At 37.2% G+C, this 18,738-nt stretch overlaps 1 protein-coding gene across 1 annotated transcript; it reads left to right on the top strand.

Moving 5' to 3' along the window:
• The first annotated feature begins 2,873 nt into the window (after positions 1-2,873).
• LOC114520742 (T-box transcription factor TBX10-like) lies at positions 2,874-18,570 on the top strand. The gene is made up of 7 exons (XM_028541080.1): positions 2,874-3,733; positions 4,601-4,829; positions 11,518-11,791; positions 12,351-12,533; positions 13,947-14,014; positions 16,356-16,525; positions 17,178-18,570. The coding sequence occupies exons 1-7, from the start codon at positions 3,583-3,585 to the stop codon at positions 17,435-17,437; spliced, it is 1,335 nt and encodes a 444-aa protein (XP_028396881.1). The 5' UTR covers positions 2,874-3,582; the 3' UTR covers positions 17,438-18,570.
• The last annotated feature ends 168 nt before the right edge of the window (positions 18,571-18,738 follow it).

Raw genomic sequence — 18,738 nt, 5'->3', positions numbered from 1 at the left:
TAAACAAAGTTTGTAGCATTTGATCAACGTATTCTATCATCGCTTACTTTATTGTAGACTCGAATCAGCGCATTAGGTATTTCAACATATAATTGCTGCTCTCTCGCTGTGCGCTTGATGGAAACGCAACCCTCAATTTTGATGAAAACATGGAGATATAAAAGTCGCAATATGCCAGTCATCCCGTCTTATCCGTGGCTGATTTGCGCGAATAAAAAAAAGCCAGGAAAATCTTAAACCGCAGAAGTGATTTCGAAGCAGACAGTATCTACATTACTGTCATGTGGTGTTCTATTGTAGATTTCTGGCCAAATTTGGGGAAAATATTTGAACGTGCGTCTCCTTAGGTCATAATTCGCATGATTTGCGTAATTGCCAAAGAAGCTGCTCGTATGCATACGAATTTACCAATCATCCTCTTGAGAGTTACATTCACCGCGTGTTTACTGTTTAACGAATTATTTGTACTGTTTAAACATTAAGTTTATTCGTTTACAAGGAGTGCGTGCAATTAACAGACAGGTTATTCATCTCCGCGGCCTTTTGACCTCGAATTTGACATGTTTACAGATAAGAGAATGTCATTGAATAATGGCCAATAGTCGCCATGCAGGGTTACCAATCATTCATGGATTATATCTTGCTTGAGATAATGCCTTCGTCAGATTTTCAATACAAATACATGATGTGAATTAAATTTCAAGATAGGGAACGTGTTGAATAGCGTGTGTTTGTTGAAAGTATCGCTTATCGTTCCCACCACAGGCCGAGACAAACCTCAAACACAAGTCAACTGGAATTTCAACTTACCTTGCGGCTAGCAGATGGTGCTATTATTAACTAAAGTGAGAAAGTTAAGCTGTCTAGAACAAGCTCGCTTCAATCACTCTATTTCCCTTTTGAAATGATCCCGGGATTTTTATTGAATTTTCAACGTATATCTCCTTCAGACACAAACATTCATGACAGTATCTCATATAGTAGATGAGGCAAAACAGACGAGAGACTTTAAGTTGTGTTTAAACCATAAAAACTCTCGGTTAAAATTTAGGCTGTCACATCACACATTCGCACTCGTAGTATAGAGCTCCACGAAGCTTATTCATTGAGTTTGTATCTTTCCAATTGACCCCCTGCACTAAAGATCTTGGAAGATCATCGTACGAATTTACTTGTTGAACGATAGCTTGTAATATTGTGACCCTAATCCGAATACCTTTCGATGAGCTCATAGTTCGCCAAGTTTGTTTACTTTATGACAAATAGTTAACGAAATTGTTGACACTTGATTGTTTGTTTAGAAACGTTTATTTACGTGACACAAAAATATTGCTTTTCCGGGCGAGGCTTGTCTGCAAAAACACAAAGTCGTGAGACCGCGTCTTGAACGCGCAGAGCTATATGAACGTCGACGCAAAATATTCAAAACGCTGGTTTTTATAGCGCACGCAGCAAGTGCGTGCATGCAGATTGAATGGCTTTGATTGCGTCAAGATTTGTGCGCGGTGTGCAATACGATTTTAAACTTTCCTTTTCAAGTTCTGTGCATTTAACTTAACCGTGCATGCATGCATGTGAGCAATTTCCGCAGCATTTCAATTTTATGTTCTTGTGCTGATTTCCATCAGGTTTCGTCCAATGTAAACTTATTCCAATCACACCGCAGCATTATTATCAACCTGGCAAGATGCAATTTCTATGTGAATCCACAAGTTAACGAAAACATCAATTAGGATATTTAGCCGAAGGCAATTTCGTCTTAACTATTCACTTCTGCATATTTTGCGCACCAAAGATTTGCTGTCGTGACGGATAATAATAGCGCGTCGGTCATGCTGATAGAAGAAATTATAAAGTCTTAAACATCAATTTGCCCTTAAAATTAGCCAGAATTTGCCTGGCCGTGTTTCTCTTTTTTTCTCAAAAACATGCGCACTAATTTAGATATCCCTAGATACAACCAGACGTTTCCTTCACTCGTGAAAGGTGAACTGGTTTAGATCCAAACGGCAAACGTCATAGTTTTATATTTCACATCTCATTGTGCAACTGCTTGATAAAAAAAATGATCATGTGCAAGACAATCAAAACTCCCAAGTTAGGGCCAAAAGAATTGAAATAAGATACACGTTCATTATTCTCAGGTTTAATAATAAAATATTTATTTAACAATCAAACTAAAAGTTATCAATCTTGAAAAGACTCATTTGTGAACATTCACAACCACATATATTGAGCACAAATCATTCACAAAAAAATTACTTTATAAATTTTTGGCTTGAATCATTTTATTAACGAGTTCCGTCCAACCACTCTCGAAGCAGTGGGTGATTGAAGAACGAGTATAATCCGATTCACTTTAATGATTCAAGGACAATAGCTTTGGTTGAAAACAAACAATGGTATTGATGTTGCAATAAAATGTTTTTTTTGGGAAATTTTTTTTTAGTTTTCATCTTGAAAATATTCAACACCATATTCATGTTCTTACGCGACAATACAATCGCCAGAATAAACAACAAGGTTTAAAACCCTATGTTGTTCTGTTTCGCTAGAGGTGTTCGGCCAAATTTGGTGCAATTCTAGATCCATAAGATGCGTGTCACCAAGGGTAGGACTACTATCAAATTTCGCTTTAAACAAACACGAACGAGCACGCAGAGTGTTGCAAGATTTTGCCAAAATTGCTTTGGCAAAGGTTTTTGCCCAGCGAAACTTTGTTGGATTCTCGGGCTATTAATGCAAGCCACATGTCTGCAGAGTTTAGTAACTTGCTTGTCAAAATGCGCGTCATAGGTTTTCATCGGAAGCGTAAAGGAACGACATGACATCTTATGCTTAAAGTAATGAGTATGATGAATGATGTCACAGCTTAATTAGTTCCTATCGTGCGATAACGAAATCCATTTGAATTCACACGACACTCCAAGAGCAAGCAGAACACATTCATGTCACGCTAGAAATTGTGGACTATAGAAGCGCGACAACTGGACAGCGAATCTCGTACGTTTAGTTTTATAGCGTCCTGTTGATGTTCTGCATAATCTGCGGGTATTAACAGTCGAACTCATCTCGATCGACGGCTACCATTTCTCTGAGGATTCCATCACAACCAGTGCTCATAGAACAGTAATATCGCAGTAAAATTTTGCGAATCCCTCGCGAGAAACAACGAATGTGTTCGTAATCGTGCGAAGTGTCTTGTCTAACGACGAAACGGGTTTACAAATTCCTAGACTAATCCGGTCTCGGAGTTATATGAGAGCGCTTGATATTTTTGAAACTCTGCGAAGGAGGTATCGCGTACACAAGTGTTAATAAAATCTGGTGGTAAACAAGTTCTCCTGTGAGCCAAATCTCGGTTCCGTGCCTGTCTGACATCACTTCTAATCATCAAATTTCATGCAGTAATCTGGTAGCAGTTTCAAAGCACGCCACACGAGGACTTGTGAGAGTTTTTTTTATTTGAATATTTCTACTCTAAGCTGTATACAGTTGTGTGTGCGTGAGTATAGGACAACATTACCGCAAGGTTTTAATAAATGCGCAAAGGTGGAGTCATCTTACTCACTCGCTTGTGGTATGGATGCATCTGGGTTCCTATCACCGAAGGCTAATGCATTCTCAATTGCCCATCTTATCGACGCTTCTCAATGCATACAAGACGGTGCTTGCATGAGGATGAACGACTTGTTTAATTGGTCTTCTCAACTGTTGACAAAAGAGATGGAAGGTAGTTGATCCATTCGTCATTTGGTTGAAAGATAAGTTACTAGCTGTGAATAAGCGTCACAGTGAACTTCTAGGTATTTTGAGACGTCGTTTAGCAAAACACCATATGAGATTCCTTTGTACCGATAGGAAATGCCAAATCTTGAAAACTCGCTGTGCGAATTTAGTCGATCGCAAAGCCAACTCGTTCGAGGAACTGAGCCATATAGAGTCTCGTGCCTGCTCGTGTCCTACCCTGTGTATTGGTCGTAAAAGTATTGAAAGACACACACCAGTGTAAATCAGACTAATTCCTGTTTCTAAGCTGCGTCTATAACCTCTTTACAAATCAAACCACTTTACTGCAGTCTATGGTTCTTGTATTAGGAAACAGAACGGACCTAAATTGTGCGAAACTTTTCAAAACAATATCAGCGGTTAGAATCACTCAATTTGACCAATCATAACTACATAATATACAAACCCTGCAATCTGTTGTGTGTTGCGTCTGTCGTGACCTGAGAATATCTAACTTTACTATCAAAGGTCGTAGTTTCCTTCTTTGCTATCTCAGTTATTTGTTTCATAGTTTTTATAGCTTTATTTGGATTAATATATAGTTGAATACGAAGACGTGCTTGCTCCTGATCAAGAACTATTTCGGAAATAATAAAATACGACATTCGTAGACCGGATCCTAATCAATATAAAACATTCATTATCGCTGCTCTGAACGTTTATAATAATATAGTCAAACATTCGTTGAACCCGAATATTCCAACAGTCGAAATATTGGTGTCTGTTCTACTCAGAAAGAAATCGTTTCCATTTACAGCGATTGTTACTTGATATGTCTTCTAACACAAGTTTCTTCTTTTATTTTGCATAGAATGCCTTCAAAACGCAGGAACAGGGAAGAAGGCTCCTAAGAGATCAACGAGCAGCGATGATGAACGACCTTCACCAACCATTTCACCAACGGTTGGAAGTTTTCCACCAAAATCTACCAGCAACGCTGGTCGCAGTTTGGCGCACATCAGAGTGGAATTGGAAATGAAAAGTTTATGGGAAGAGTTTCATTCCTTGGGCACTGAAATGATCGTTACCAAAGCGGGAAGGTAGGCTTTCTCATTCAATATGCCAGCAGTATTTACTTAGTTGAAATATACTCAAGTTTTGAATCCGCATTGTCGCGTGGTTCCAGCCATTGGAACGGAAAATTTGCGTCAATTCTTCCAATGATATATGAAATAATTTTGAAATCTTCATGAAGATTTGACTTCATGACGAACGCGCGTATATAGGTATATGATATAACCAACGGTCTCAGCCTTCAGGGCTTAATCGTCAAACAGGCGATCGTTTTATTTCCATATCATTCTACGGTAGTTTTAGAATTATTAGGGAATATAATGGCATCCTATAAACACCGGGCAGCGTGGTTTAAACTCAGTACAACAGGGTAACGACGCTGGATATAGCAGCGTAATAACTATGCTCAACCAACAGAGGTTCATTGTCACAGCTTGCTTTCAAATTTCCTGAATATATTCTTAATAAACATAAGATAGAATTACTCCCCTGCATCATAGTGAAATAACCTAGGAAGCCGTACAATACCACAATTATTAAAACGTCTGTCGACTGTGTCATGTCCATGTCGCTACACCTTTTTCTTTGCATGCGTTCTGATAATCTAAATAAAACTGTGTGTACATTTCTATCGAGCGATTAATTTTTTAGTAATTATGATATTCCTACTCTTTTTTTCATTGAAAACACCTCAAAGGCGGTGAGACTCTTTCATTTTTCAAATTCATCTCCAAAAGTAAAACTAAAAATTAATCAGTAGCACTTACTTGACCTCTAAGGACAGTTTGGAACTGGTAACACTGGATCAATAAGAGATGATCCTTACTGGACCTCTAGGAAAAACAGTTTAGAACTGATAGAACTATCCAGTATAAATAAAGTTAGTTTAGTTTAGGTTTCCTCCTGTAGTAACACTGGATCAATAAGAGGTGATCCTTACTGGACCTCTAGGAAAAACATTTTAGAACTGATAGAGCTATCCAGTATAAATAAAGTTAGTTTAGTTTAGGTTTCCTCCTGTAGTAACACTGGGTCAATAAGAGATGATCCTTACTGGACCTCTAGGAGGAACAGTTTAGAACTGATGAAGCTATCCAGTATAAATAAGTTAGTTTATTTAGTTTCCTTGTGTAGTAAACTGGTCAATAAGAGATGATCCTTACTGGAACTCTAGGAAGAACAGTTTAGAACTGATGGAGCTTTATCCAGTATAAATAAAGTTAGTTTAGTTTAGATTTCTTGTGATAGTAACACTCGATCAATAAGAGATGGACCTCTAGGAAGAACAGTTCAAAAATGATACAGCTATTTAGTATAAATAAAGTCAGTTCAGGTTTCCTCCTTAGTAACACTGCATCAATAAGAAGGGATAATCTTAATTTATTGCACGTCTAGGAAGAATGGCTGAAAACTAAGTGAACTAGTCTAAAACCCACACATCAAAGCTTAGCTCTGCAGTATATTGTTATCAGGGTGTAAGATCGATCTAATCTAAACAAAATTTTATGTACACTTGGCTTCGTTTTCATTACTTAAGATGCTGTTATTGTCCTGTCGTTTTGCTATTTAATGGATCTTATAGCGCTCTGTTGATTGATAGCATGATTCTAGGCGGATATGTCTGTTTTTCTTTACACGGTCTTGAACCAATATTATTGCATGCTATGCCGCTGTTAACACTAGCGCGCGCGGTGTACAACGCAGCCTTGGAACAGTAGAGACGTACATACGCGCACAGCAGCTTGTGTTTCCCCGAAACAAATAATAGTGAAATATCGCTTCTAATCCTTCGATATTTCCTTGACGTGTTGTATGCAAATGAGACGTGTTTTGCGCTTTTGTTTATAGCGGTACCCTAAGCTTCTGTATATGGCGAGATTGTGCGCGATTATGCTGCAGTACTTACCTTTTTATCTTGACGCCATTTATGTAAATATTTGCAGTATTTGGCTGCAACTCTTGTGTACCATTACGTTGCGAAACTTGCCGCGTGTTTGCGCAAGAACGACGTTGCGGCGTTCAGAGTGTAAGCGCGCACGTCCTCGTGTTTGAACGTGTGGTCAAATGTTTAAGCTCTCTAAGTCTCTATTGTTTGCGCAAATAAAGCATGCGCCATAGGACTTGCTGACTAAAGCCTAAAATGATCGGAAGTTATCCGACGAAAGATTCTTTCAAATATTACAGTTTAATCCAGGCCCACCGTGTACTTCTTCACTCGAGATATTTCTAATCGTATAGATGCTCTGCGCTAACCAGTAGACAAACATCATTCACTGATTCCCAGACATATTTACACAGACATTCTCGCACCGGAAAACCGCTCTAGAATTCTGATGATTAGGCAGGCAGGAGGATGGAGTGTTCGTTAGGAATCGAAACAAAAAGAAATGTTTTCATTTTATTGCGAAAATGAATTCGCTATCGGAACGGCGCGTTTGTAGTGAAGTTACCATCTGTGACAGCTCGCGTGATCCTATCAGATGTGACATGTTAATGGAAAATAAATTGCACGCATTGAAGCCAAAACTATTATTAACATCAAATGAATTATGTATATTAACATATATGGTTATAACCATTCTTTCTATTTTGGCTTTCACTTCCTTTCGTAAAGAATTATTGCTCATTTGTTTTGCGATAAATGGCCATAAATAGGCATCCTGATCGCTTTATTTCAACTATTATTTCCACGATATGTCGGTGTGATGCCGGCTGGTAATTTCCTGATGTATATTTGTCTGCTTCTCCTACTGAAAAGTTACATTCTCGCAGTGATTCGATCTCTGAGTTTAGGATAAAGAAAACAAGAAGCGTTTTACGAGATTATCTCATGTCTTGCGGTTAAGATATTTGCAGCAGTTAGGCTCGTGTTCCTTATCCCTTTTTTGTTAGGCAAAGTCTGTGTCCTCATGGTTTAAACCCTATAGACACACTCCCACAAGCAGCCAAATTTGATTAAGTACTGTACATTCTTTTGCGTGAGAAAAAGATTCACTTTATATTTCCCAAACTATCTACCGGAAGGAGGATTTTTTATGTGAACGTTTTATCGTGTTTTATCGCTGGCTTCATCTAAATTTCTACCTTCTCACGGTCAAAATGTAGCCTAAATGACATAATGTCATCTGGTACACACGATTTATTAATTGCTGAACAATATTTTGCCACTAAATGCAATCTTATCAAGTCGAGAAATTATATGAAATTAAACACATATGCATATGGGCTTGTCTATCTAGTTATCTCCTGCACAAAACTCAGTTGGCAAGATCGTTTACAAATGGCTCTGAATTACTAAAACATTGACCATCAAATTATTGTTCATGTATACTGTCTGGCTATACTTGTGAAGAAAAACATCGTTTTGGTCTTAGGAAAGGACTTAGAAAAAAAACAATCAAAGATTTTTTATCGTTAATTCACTTATATACCAGCCTTTTGACATAGGATTTACTTAATTAGTCGTTGAATTTGGCGAGACAAGATTAATGAAACGTCAATCGATTAAATAGCAGGGAATATGTTTGAAATCGAGGCCAGGTCATTGGCTTTGAGTGAAATTTTATTCTCGATATTTACAGGGCGAAGTATTGCTACCATTTAGTGTATTAATGCCATTAATACAAAGAGGCTTAATTAAACTATTTTTCCACTTAATTTTTTTATACCACGTTGCTATTCCAGCACGATAAAGACCTCTTAGACACTTAGCTGTTAAGACTCTGGCATTTTACCAACACATTTGGCCTGTCGGCTCTTGTGTGTTATTGGCTTATTTTTTTAATTCACCATACATTTTGCGTGCATGATGAAGAAGGAACTTTAGATCAAGTGTGTAAAAGCAAATTGTGTACATAATATATTTTTTTTCACGCAGGCTTTTAATAGACTGACAATAGTAATGTGTTGTTACTTGGTATGCAGATTTTCCTTTCAACCCCTTATGCAATTAATATTATATGAAAATCCATGTAGATTTCACGCCACTGTTTAACATCTAAATTATGCACTTTATTTTCACAAACCACATCAATATTTACTGTTCCTAATCAGCGCACGGCGACACTTTCTGTTGTTTTTTTTCATGCCAAGTTGACGTGCAAAAACATTTTTGTTTGTTCGTCTGACATGCGCTTTCATTGTCATGAAAACCTTTTGTTTACATCGGTGTTTTTCACAGGGTGTTTTGGAAAGTGATTAAATCTCGCACAAAATTCATTTACTTTGTTTTAAGTTGCGTTTAATTCGATTGTAAATTAATATATTGATCAACTGACGTGGGAATATCTCAAATACTTCAGGCGGTCCGCAATCTTTGCAAAGCTCAACCTGGGTTTACTGGTTAAGATTGTCTCGCCAAAAATCGTCAAAATTGAGAGAAATTTGATATGATTGATGTCCTATAATTTCTTTCTACGTCAAAAGGACATTTTTGTGAGAAAAGTCTTTGAAAAAATAACAAAACACGTGTCATTCAGTACAATGAGTCATTGTAATTTTGAGTAGTTGAGATTTTTAGTTTTAGTTTTCAAAATTTTAGCTCAAACTTGGCTGCGTATTTATACCAAGATCATATGGAATGTTTAAAAACACAAGCGATTGTGCGTGGCGAATTAAATGCGTATTAGCATAATACGCGCGGAAATAGATTATGTTTCGTGATGAGAAGTGTTATAAGTCATGTTAATCCCACAGGAATAATCGCGAAAGGCTGTGGTCGATATTCTCATAGAGAGTCACAGGTGAAACACATCGTATGTAACAATTTTCTAGTGTTTTTACAGATGTGCCAGTGAAGCTTGTTTCACACAAGCGATATCAATCATTTCATATCGTCTTTTTATCATTTTGACAAAAACCTCTTGAGTGCATGAACTGCGAGATCCCTTTCAAAATTCTTTATCTAATTTATCCTGTTTACGCTCACAAGTTACTTTGTAAAAGATGATGCAAGTCGTTAAGCATTGGCATGCAAAAACATTTTAAAAGCATGAGAAACAAACTCCGCATTCCTTGGCTCTTCTGACCAGGACATTTAAGGTCAGGTCTAAATCCTAAGCTATTTACATTTGACATGATCTATTCCACATGGTCAACATCTCAATAAATGTATACTTGAGTTCTTGTCGTGACAAAGCAGAGGAGTTGCTATAGAAATATTTCTCAAGTCACACAAATACGCCATGCGTAACTTTGCGTGGAAAGCGTGTCGCTGGCTTATAAAAGAGTTGCGAAGATTCATTGAAATTCTTCGGGACGTCGAGAGCTGTCGAGGTTTTCCTGAGCATTAATCTCGTGACATTGCATAATTCCTGTTCAATTTAATTGTCTGTTTTTTGTAAGAGAAAATATTTAATTAAAACAACCCTTCAACAAGCTTTCATAATATCCAACAAAACTGTCAAACTTGAAAATAACTGAATTGTTTTGCAACAAACCGCTTGGCGTGTTCGCTCACGCAAGCTATAGACGCGCTGAGTTTTTGCACGTTTTAAATATGACAGGGAATAAAAACACACCATTTTTTGACGACATGCGTGCGTTTACCCGTTTACGCGCGTACTATACATGATTTCGAACCTGAATTGTTGTAAAGTATTAGGATAAACGAGCTTTTTCTCCAAGGACGTGCGAAAATTCTTGTAAGAAATGTAGGTCTGTAAAATGACTGTAGTTTCCTAACTAACGAACACCTGTTTTATTTACGTTGCTTCGTGCTAAAATATCAGTCAATTCTTCCAAGGTTGAAAATTGCGATGAAAAATATCGCAACAATTGAATTACGGAGCATTCGTCGGTGATCTATATTTATTGCACACTAAACTTTAAGGTCTAAATTTAAATCATTTTTGGTGACGGAAGGTTGACCACCATCTGAAAAGCACCCAATGTCAGACAAAAATAGACCAGAGCTTGATAATAATACCTATTGCTTAAAATCGCGTTATACTTCTGTCAGCGTATTTGGGATATCACCGCATTGCGTCACGAACGTCATGCGTACTATTGTGCTGTGCGAGTTGCTACCATTCTCGTTTGATCCACTCCAAAATGGGCGTACCTCTAGAACCTTCAGACTTTACACTCTTTGTTTATATTCATTGTTGACCTTGTGATTTATCGCAATAATAGGAAGTTATTGGACAAGGGCTGAGTGCCATATATATATTAAGTTAAAAAGGCATTGAATTTCAATTCCTGCTTTTCAATCAAAAGTTTTTTTAGCGAGTTTTTTTTGTGGTTTTGCCAACGCTGTGCATGCAATTTCAGTCGTGCGATATGGGACTCTGTTCTTTCCTCTGATTAATGTTGACTGACAGCCTATTCCTTTACTATAATGTACTTAGAAAGCTCAAGTTAAGCTACAAAATCTAGCATGCCCACGAGGGTTTTTATGATGAAGAATTCATCTCAAAAATAGTGTTATTATCGTCCTTCAATTTCCACACCATACCACATTCAGTTCCATCACAACAGTCGCCCCCATCCACAACGCTTTTAGAAGCGGATATTTGATAAAGTACTTCGTAGCTGTGGCAAATATAAAGTTCCCTAAATATTTTTATTGTTATGAAACGTTTTGTTTAAGTGCAGTCGAGCAATCTTAACAGTAAAATGAATCAAAATATATTTGATGTCAGCGATGATAAGACACAGACTAAGGCACTAAGATATTTTATAAATAATTAAAATAATTTGTTTGTTGTGTTTCAGGCGAATGTTCCCGACTTTCCAAGTTCGTCTTTACGGCATGGAGCAGAACACAAAGTACATGCTGATGATGGACTTTGTTTCTGTCGACGATAAACGGTATCGCTACGCTTTCCATAGCTCAAAATGGTTGGTTGCAGGCAAAGCTGATCCTAGTGTCCCTGGTCGTGTGCACGTTCATCCGGATTCGCCCTGTACTGGGACGCAATGGATGAAACAAATTGTTTCGTTTGATAAACTCAAGTTGACGAATAATTTAATGGATGACAACGGACACGTAAGTGATAATAATATCTTGGATATATTTAGATTTTCATGAAGTGATGTTTGTTAACTGGTGGGTAAATTTGGATGGAATCTAATGAAATGGTCTGGAGTTGAATGGAATCAGATGGAATTGAATCAGATGAAGTAATTGGAATTGAATAGAATGACTTTGAGAATAATTCAGAACCACAGTATAGTGGCATATATACGTAGTAAAGTGCTGTTGGGCAAAATGTGATTTTGAAAAGATAGGATTGTTTTTTATATCCGATAGGATAAGAAGAGATAATAGACAAGATAATGGAGGATATGACGGGTTGATTTAGGATAAATGAACTCATTTCTCATTTTGATCTTAGATAATCCTGGGTTGTTTTTTTGATTTTAGATAATCCTGAATTGTTTCTAATTGTAGATAATCTTGAATTGTTTCTGATTGTAGATAATCCTGAATTGTTCTAAGATACATACTCCTGAACTGTTTTTGATTTTAGATAATCCTGAATTGTTTTTGATTGTAGATAATCCTGAATTGTTTTAAGATAATCCTGAATTGTTTTTGATTTTAGATAATCCTGAATTCGATGCACAAATACCAGCCTCGTTTTCATGTTATTTTGATCGAACCAGATCTGGAACTACAGGGTCACCAAGTGGAAGACATCAGTCCCGATGTTATCAGGGAAAATATGAGGACTTTTGTCTTTCCAGAAACGCAGTTTATGGCCGTGACTGCTTATCAGAACCACATGGTAAGTAAGAGATTATTGTGAGCGACAAGTTAAACATATGACCTCTGGGCATAATTACTCTGGCGTTTACCCTAAAAAATACCAAAGACCGTTTGATGGGATGAAGATATAACAAATACTGTGTTTTGACATCGACCTAAGTTATCCGCAATGATTTGTTTCGTAGATGTGTTATCGATGTTCCACTGAGGCATGCTGGGAATGTGCGTGCTGCCCAAGTTGAGAATATCTTAGATTAATTGGGTTTTAAGTTGCTTTACTGTGGGATCGATGTTCATTGCTTCATATTGTATAAATTCAACATCTCGATGGGGGAGATGATTGTTAATATTGCAGTGTATTTAAACGCCCATCAAACTAGCAATTATCTGACAGTAAAGACGATCTTATTAATTAAATTGCAATATACGACGTGCTAAGCCTTCATCACTGCAGGAGGTCATTGATAATATCTGACCTTTGTTACTCCGCTATGCACATTGACTGCTGAGGTATGTCAGATGTCGAGTTTGGGTCATGTATTGAACTGCGTTAGAATGAAGAAAAAACATATAGCAAATTAGATTATAACCATTAAAGCAATTAAATTGTAATAATAAGTCAACAGAATATGTTACCATACTAGGCTTGTGCCGCACCTTATACCAAACCACACGACATAAAGTCGTATAAAAGCTACCAAACCTAATTTAAAACACCATACTACACCATTTTTCAAAACTTTTCCCCTTTTCAAATCATAGACCATAATACCCTACCAATGTTTAGATCTGTACCATGTCATAGATGAAATCATAGACCATAATACCCTATCAATGTCTAGATTTTTACCATCATCATAGACCAAATCATTGACCATAATACCCTATCAATGTCTAGATTTGTACCATCATCGATCATAGACCAAATCATAGACCATAATACCCTACCAAAGTCTAGAGTTGTACCATCATCATAGACCATAATAACCTACCAAAGTCTAGAGTTGTACCGTCATCATAGACCATAATACCCTACCAAAGTCTAGAGTTGTACCATCATCATAGACCATAATAACCTACCAAAGTCTAGAGTTGTACCATCATCATAGACCATAATACCCTACCAAAGTCTAGAGTTGTACCATCGTCATAGACCATAATACCCTACCAAAGTCTAGAGTTGTACCGTCATCATAGACTAAATCATAGACCATAATACCCTACCAAAGTTTGGATTTGTACCATCATCATAGACCAAATCATAGACCATTAAACCCTATTAACGTCTAGATATGTACCATGCTACATTGCATCATGCCAAGCAATGCTACACGATATATTTTCATATCAAAAGCCCGGCATACTATAATATACTAAGCATGCTATTCCATACTCTCCAACACCAATTGATGATAAGATTATTCCTTATTAGATCACTCAGCTCAAGATCGCCAGTAATCCATTTGCAAAAGGATTTCGAGATTGTGATCCCGATGATTGGTAAGCAATATTTGCGTTTTGAAAATGATCTTCTTCAAGAGTTTAACTAGTCTACTATGAACTGATCCAGTCTGTGCCCTTGGAAAGTGCACCAAAAATTCGATCAACGATTACTATTTTACTGACAGCACCATTCCCACAACATTCCATTAATACTCGGGAAAATGAAGTGAAGGTTTATAGTCTATACAAAAATAATTTCTCCAACACTTTGACTATCTGACAACTATCCTTCCTGTGGATTTCGTTTGAACATTATTCTTTTTGACGTTTGAAATGATATCAAAATCATCAATTATCGCGTCTGAAATCCTGTGAATTACTAGCAGCTAATTATAACCCTTAATTAATTGCTGCTCCATGCGAATTTGGCACGCTACGTAATTTTCAAACCGTACAACTTCATCTACACTAGCTCTTTCTATTGCATCAGATTCATTCAACTGGATAATCCCTTGTTAATCCAGTTTTGCTACAGGAGGAAACCTAAACATAAACTAACTTCGTTCAGCCTGAAAAAAGCTCTATCATTTCTGGAGGCCTTCGGTCACAAAGGTGAAAGAACATGTCCTAACAAATGTCCTTTCTAAATATTTCCACCGTTTCGCCGTTCAAGTGGGGAACGAAAGGCACTTCGACTTCGAAAGCTAGCGTTTCGCTAGACCATTAATCAATCACGGTACTCATTTGTCGGCATGACGTTATCAAACACAGCAGACGGGGCGCTAGCCAGCTTTCTGGCTTAACGTCACATCTGCTTCGTGTTCACGCGACGTGTTTATCACGCGAAAACGAAAGGTAAACACACTCGCACGTTTGTTATCAGTTAATTGAAAAATATACATCAATTCACACTGTTTATCCATCAATGGCTGCTTGAGTTGATTGAGATCATCTTAAGGAAAAACATACAACAACTTAAACAAAAGTTTCGAAATATTCAGGAGTTTAGTCCAAGAAGAAAGTCCGTCTAGAAACAGAGATTTCTTGCGCTATTTGAGATAAAAATCGTCCTAGATTTGGATATTCTCTTTCATATTATTCATCGCAAGAATTACAGCTTGTTATATTTCTTCTTTTTCATCTTTGTGACCAGGGTGTAACCTTAACCAACTGGTAACATCTTAGCTCCTCCAAGTGCGATTCTTTTCCGATCGTGTGGTCGAAGGTCATCATTGATGAACACACATGCATGATCATTTTGTAAAAGCCATGTTAAAAGATGGCGTCAAATTTCCCGTCAACCGCTTGCTATGTTTTTAAATACTCGCCTCTTTCATGGCCGGATGTTACCGCTGAATGGAGGGCGGGTTTGATTTGTTGGGTTGTCCATGTGATACCTGTTGGAAGGACCTCAGGTAGCAGCCACTCCATGTGCAAAAGGATTATCTCTTATTGATCCCACCTCTTATGTATACTGAATAAAGCTCTATGAGTTCTAAGCTTTCTTCTTAGAAGTCCAGTAAGGATCATCTCTTATTGATCCAGTGCTACTACAGGAGGAAACCTAAACTAAACTCACTTTATTTATACTGGATAGCTCTATCAGTTCTAAACTGTTCTTCCTAGAGATCCAGTAAGAATCATCTCTTATTGATCCAGTGTTACTACAGGAGGAAATCTAAACAAAACTAACTTTATTTATACTGGATAACTCTATCAGTTCCAAACTGTTCTTCCTAGAGGTCCAGTAAGGATCATCTCTTATTGATCCAGTGTTACTACAGGAGGAAACCTAAACTATACTAACTTTATTTATACTGGATAACTCTTAATAACTCTATCAGTTCTAAACTGTTCTTCATAGAGGTTCAGTAAGGATCATCTCGTATTGATCAAGAAACCTAAACTAAACAAACAGTATTTAATGACAGGCATAAATTCAGTGTGAATGAATGTATATTTTTGGTTATTTTTGTTTTAAAAAATGAAACCCCATGCTCCCATATATGGCCAGCCTGAGGGACGTAAAACCGCAAATATTTATAATTGTATTATTATATTCTGTCATTCAAGCAAATTTTAATAAGCGTTCACTTTGACCTTGGGGGGAATTATTAATTCAACCTTTAACGCCTTAATAAGACTAATCATTCTTGCATTCCTCATTCAAATCAAACGAACAGGGAATGGATTTTAGTGAATGTCTATTCGTGAAGAACAGTTTAAAACTGATAGAGCTATCCAATATAAATAAAGCTAGTTTAGTTTAGGTTTCCTCCTGTAGTAACACTGGATCAATAAGAGATGATCCTTACTGGACCTCTAGGAAGAACAGTTTAGAACTGATAAAACTATCGCACATTTTTTCGTTTTCCTCAATGTGCTATTATTTTTTTAGTAATGTAGTTGAAGTCATGAAACAAATGGACAACAATGTATCACATCAACCATCGCGATCTCGGTTACCATCTAACATTCCGCATCAGTCACCTGAACCAGTCTCACGACCTCAATGCTCTGGCGCACTTACCACGACAGTTGCTATGACAATGAATGATACAAACACTGGTAAATGACGTTATCTCGTATTTTGCTGTCGTGATAAGACATTATCTTTTCTAGACTTTAGTATCCAGTGTAAATAAAGTTAGTTTAGTTTAGGTTTCCTTCTGTAGTAACACTGGATCAATAAGAGGTGATCCTTACTGGATCTCTAGGAAGAACAGTTTAGAGCAGATAGAGCTATCCAGTATAAATACATTAGTTTAGTTCAGGTTTCCTCCTGTAGTAACACTAGATAAATAAGAGATGATCCTTACTGGACCTCCAGGAAGAGCAGTCTAGAACTGATAGAACTATCCAGTATAAATAAAGTTAGTTTAGTTTAGGTTTCCTTCTGTAGTAATACTGGATTAATAAGAGATGATCCTTACTGGACCTCTAGGAAGAACAGTCTAGGACTGATAGAACTATCCAGTATAAATAAAGTTAGTTTAGTTTAGGTTTCTTCCTGTAGTAACACTGGATCAATAAGAGATGATCCTTACTGGACCTCCAGGAAGAACAGTTTAGAACTGATAGAGCTATCTAGTATAAATAAAGTTAGTTTAGTTTAGGTTTCCTCCTGTAGTAACACTGGATCAATAAGAGATGATCCTTACCTCTAGAATTTGGGAACTGTTATGAGGGATTACTAATTTGTTTTCAACTTTTTTTCCAGTTCAAAATGAATTCAATCGATCTTGTACGCCACATCCTTCGTCGCCAAATTATCCCATGATACATCGCGTGGTGAACTCGCTCAACTATCCCACAGCAAATCAATCCCCAGGGCCCCAGCGTGGGTACCATCGTGTACATAGACCCGGACCCTACCCGCAACAAATGACCCGATACAACCCTGTCGCAGCCCGCGACGAGAACGTCGTTACTCAGGCATACACGGCAGCGAACACTCATATGTACTCAATGAATATGTAAAGAGGTTCGTGAATTACCGGTATCTCCAGAGAGTGGAGTGGTGGTGGTTGTCGGTTGGTGGCTTGGTGCGAATGTGGGTGACTGTAAAGTACTGAGCCCAAGAAAGGTGGTTAGACAACTTGGACCCAATACCTTACACTTTCAGAGCACACGTGTGTCCGTACGAGTCAACAGTTTTGAATCCTAGAATTAGAAAATGAACAATTCTCTATTCATGCACGAATCCTACGTATTTACTTAGTATTTTTACGAAATATGCAGTGGATGTCAAAAACGATATCTAACTTTGACTTGCGCGTAGTATTCAGACGTATTTTTGACTGTGTAGAATTAAGGTAGTTTAGTTTTCTTCTTCCTGTCTGAGTGTTAACGTTCCCAAGAGGATAATAGGTCTACATCATATCACTATTTAATTCAAATCTTTGCATAAGGTTCCTTAATCAGGGGGGAGGGGGGTGGCCCGGGAGACAAAGGTACCCCCCGATCATGGATGATGAACTTAGGACCTCCTGGAATTTTTGAAAGAGAGAACTTCCTTTAGAATGTCAAATTGAGAATATTGACCTTTTGGCCCGACGCTCCAAGCAAACAAGCTCTTGCGAAAGAGGTGTACCCCTTCAGAAGCCCCCCAAGTGACTTTCCTTTGTTACATTTTTATAACACCAAGTTCGTTCCAAGGGTTCGTCTTGAAACGTTAACGACGGACACCAATATTCAACGAAAAAAAATTACTTATAATCCAATCAATATTTGATTGTTCATTACATTCGATTGTATTTTTCAATTAACACTAACCTATAGCTAACTAGCAAAATATTGTTTAGTAACACTGACTAATATTTAACTCTAATTCAGTATAAAATCCTAGAAAAATAAATTACATAGACCAGTTAGATATTTGTTCAAAAAGCTTTAGAGAAGAGATGGTAATTGTTTGGAATAATGATATTGATTTTAGTGAGTTGTAAAATTATGTAATATATGTATTTTGTAATTTGATTCTTCAGTATATAAAATTTTGATAACAAGATTTGACTAAATAAATATGCGCGCATAGTTGATGCCAAGAAAGCAAAACGATAAAAGGATCTTCCTTCATCGAAGGAAGGAAATAGTAATAGATAAAGTGAACTCAGATGAAAAAATTGAAGTAAAATATAAAAAAATTATTTTTTTGTCAATCTGAGTCCCTCGTCCGCAATCCGCATCCGAAATTCTCTGAAAATTCCGCATTATTCGTGAGCACGCAACGAGTATCGGAAAATGTCGGAAAGTATCGTATCGTGAACTGCGTCGTGAAG

Source organism: Dendronephthya gigantea, unplaced genomic scaffold (genome assembly GCF_004324835.1).
Source record: "Dendronephthya gigantea isolate DGI-Jeju-01 unplaced genomic scaffold, DenGig_1.0 000016F, whole genome shotgun sequence".
Taxonomy (NCBI): domain Eukaryota; kingdom Metazoa; phylum Cnidaria; class Anthozoa; order Malacalcyonacea; family Nephtheidae; genus Dendronephthya; species Dendronephthya gigantea.
This window is presented reverse-complemented; position numbering and strand designations above follow the sequence as displayed.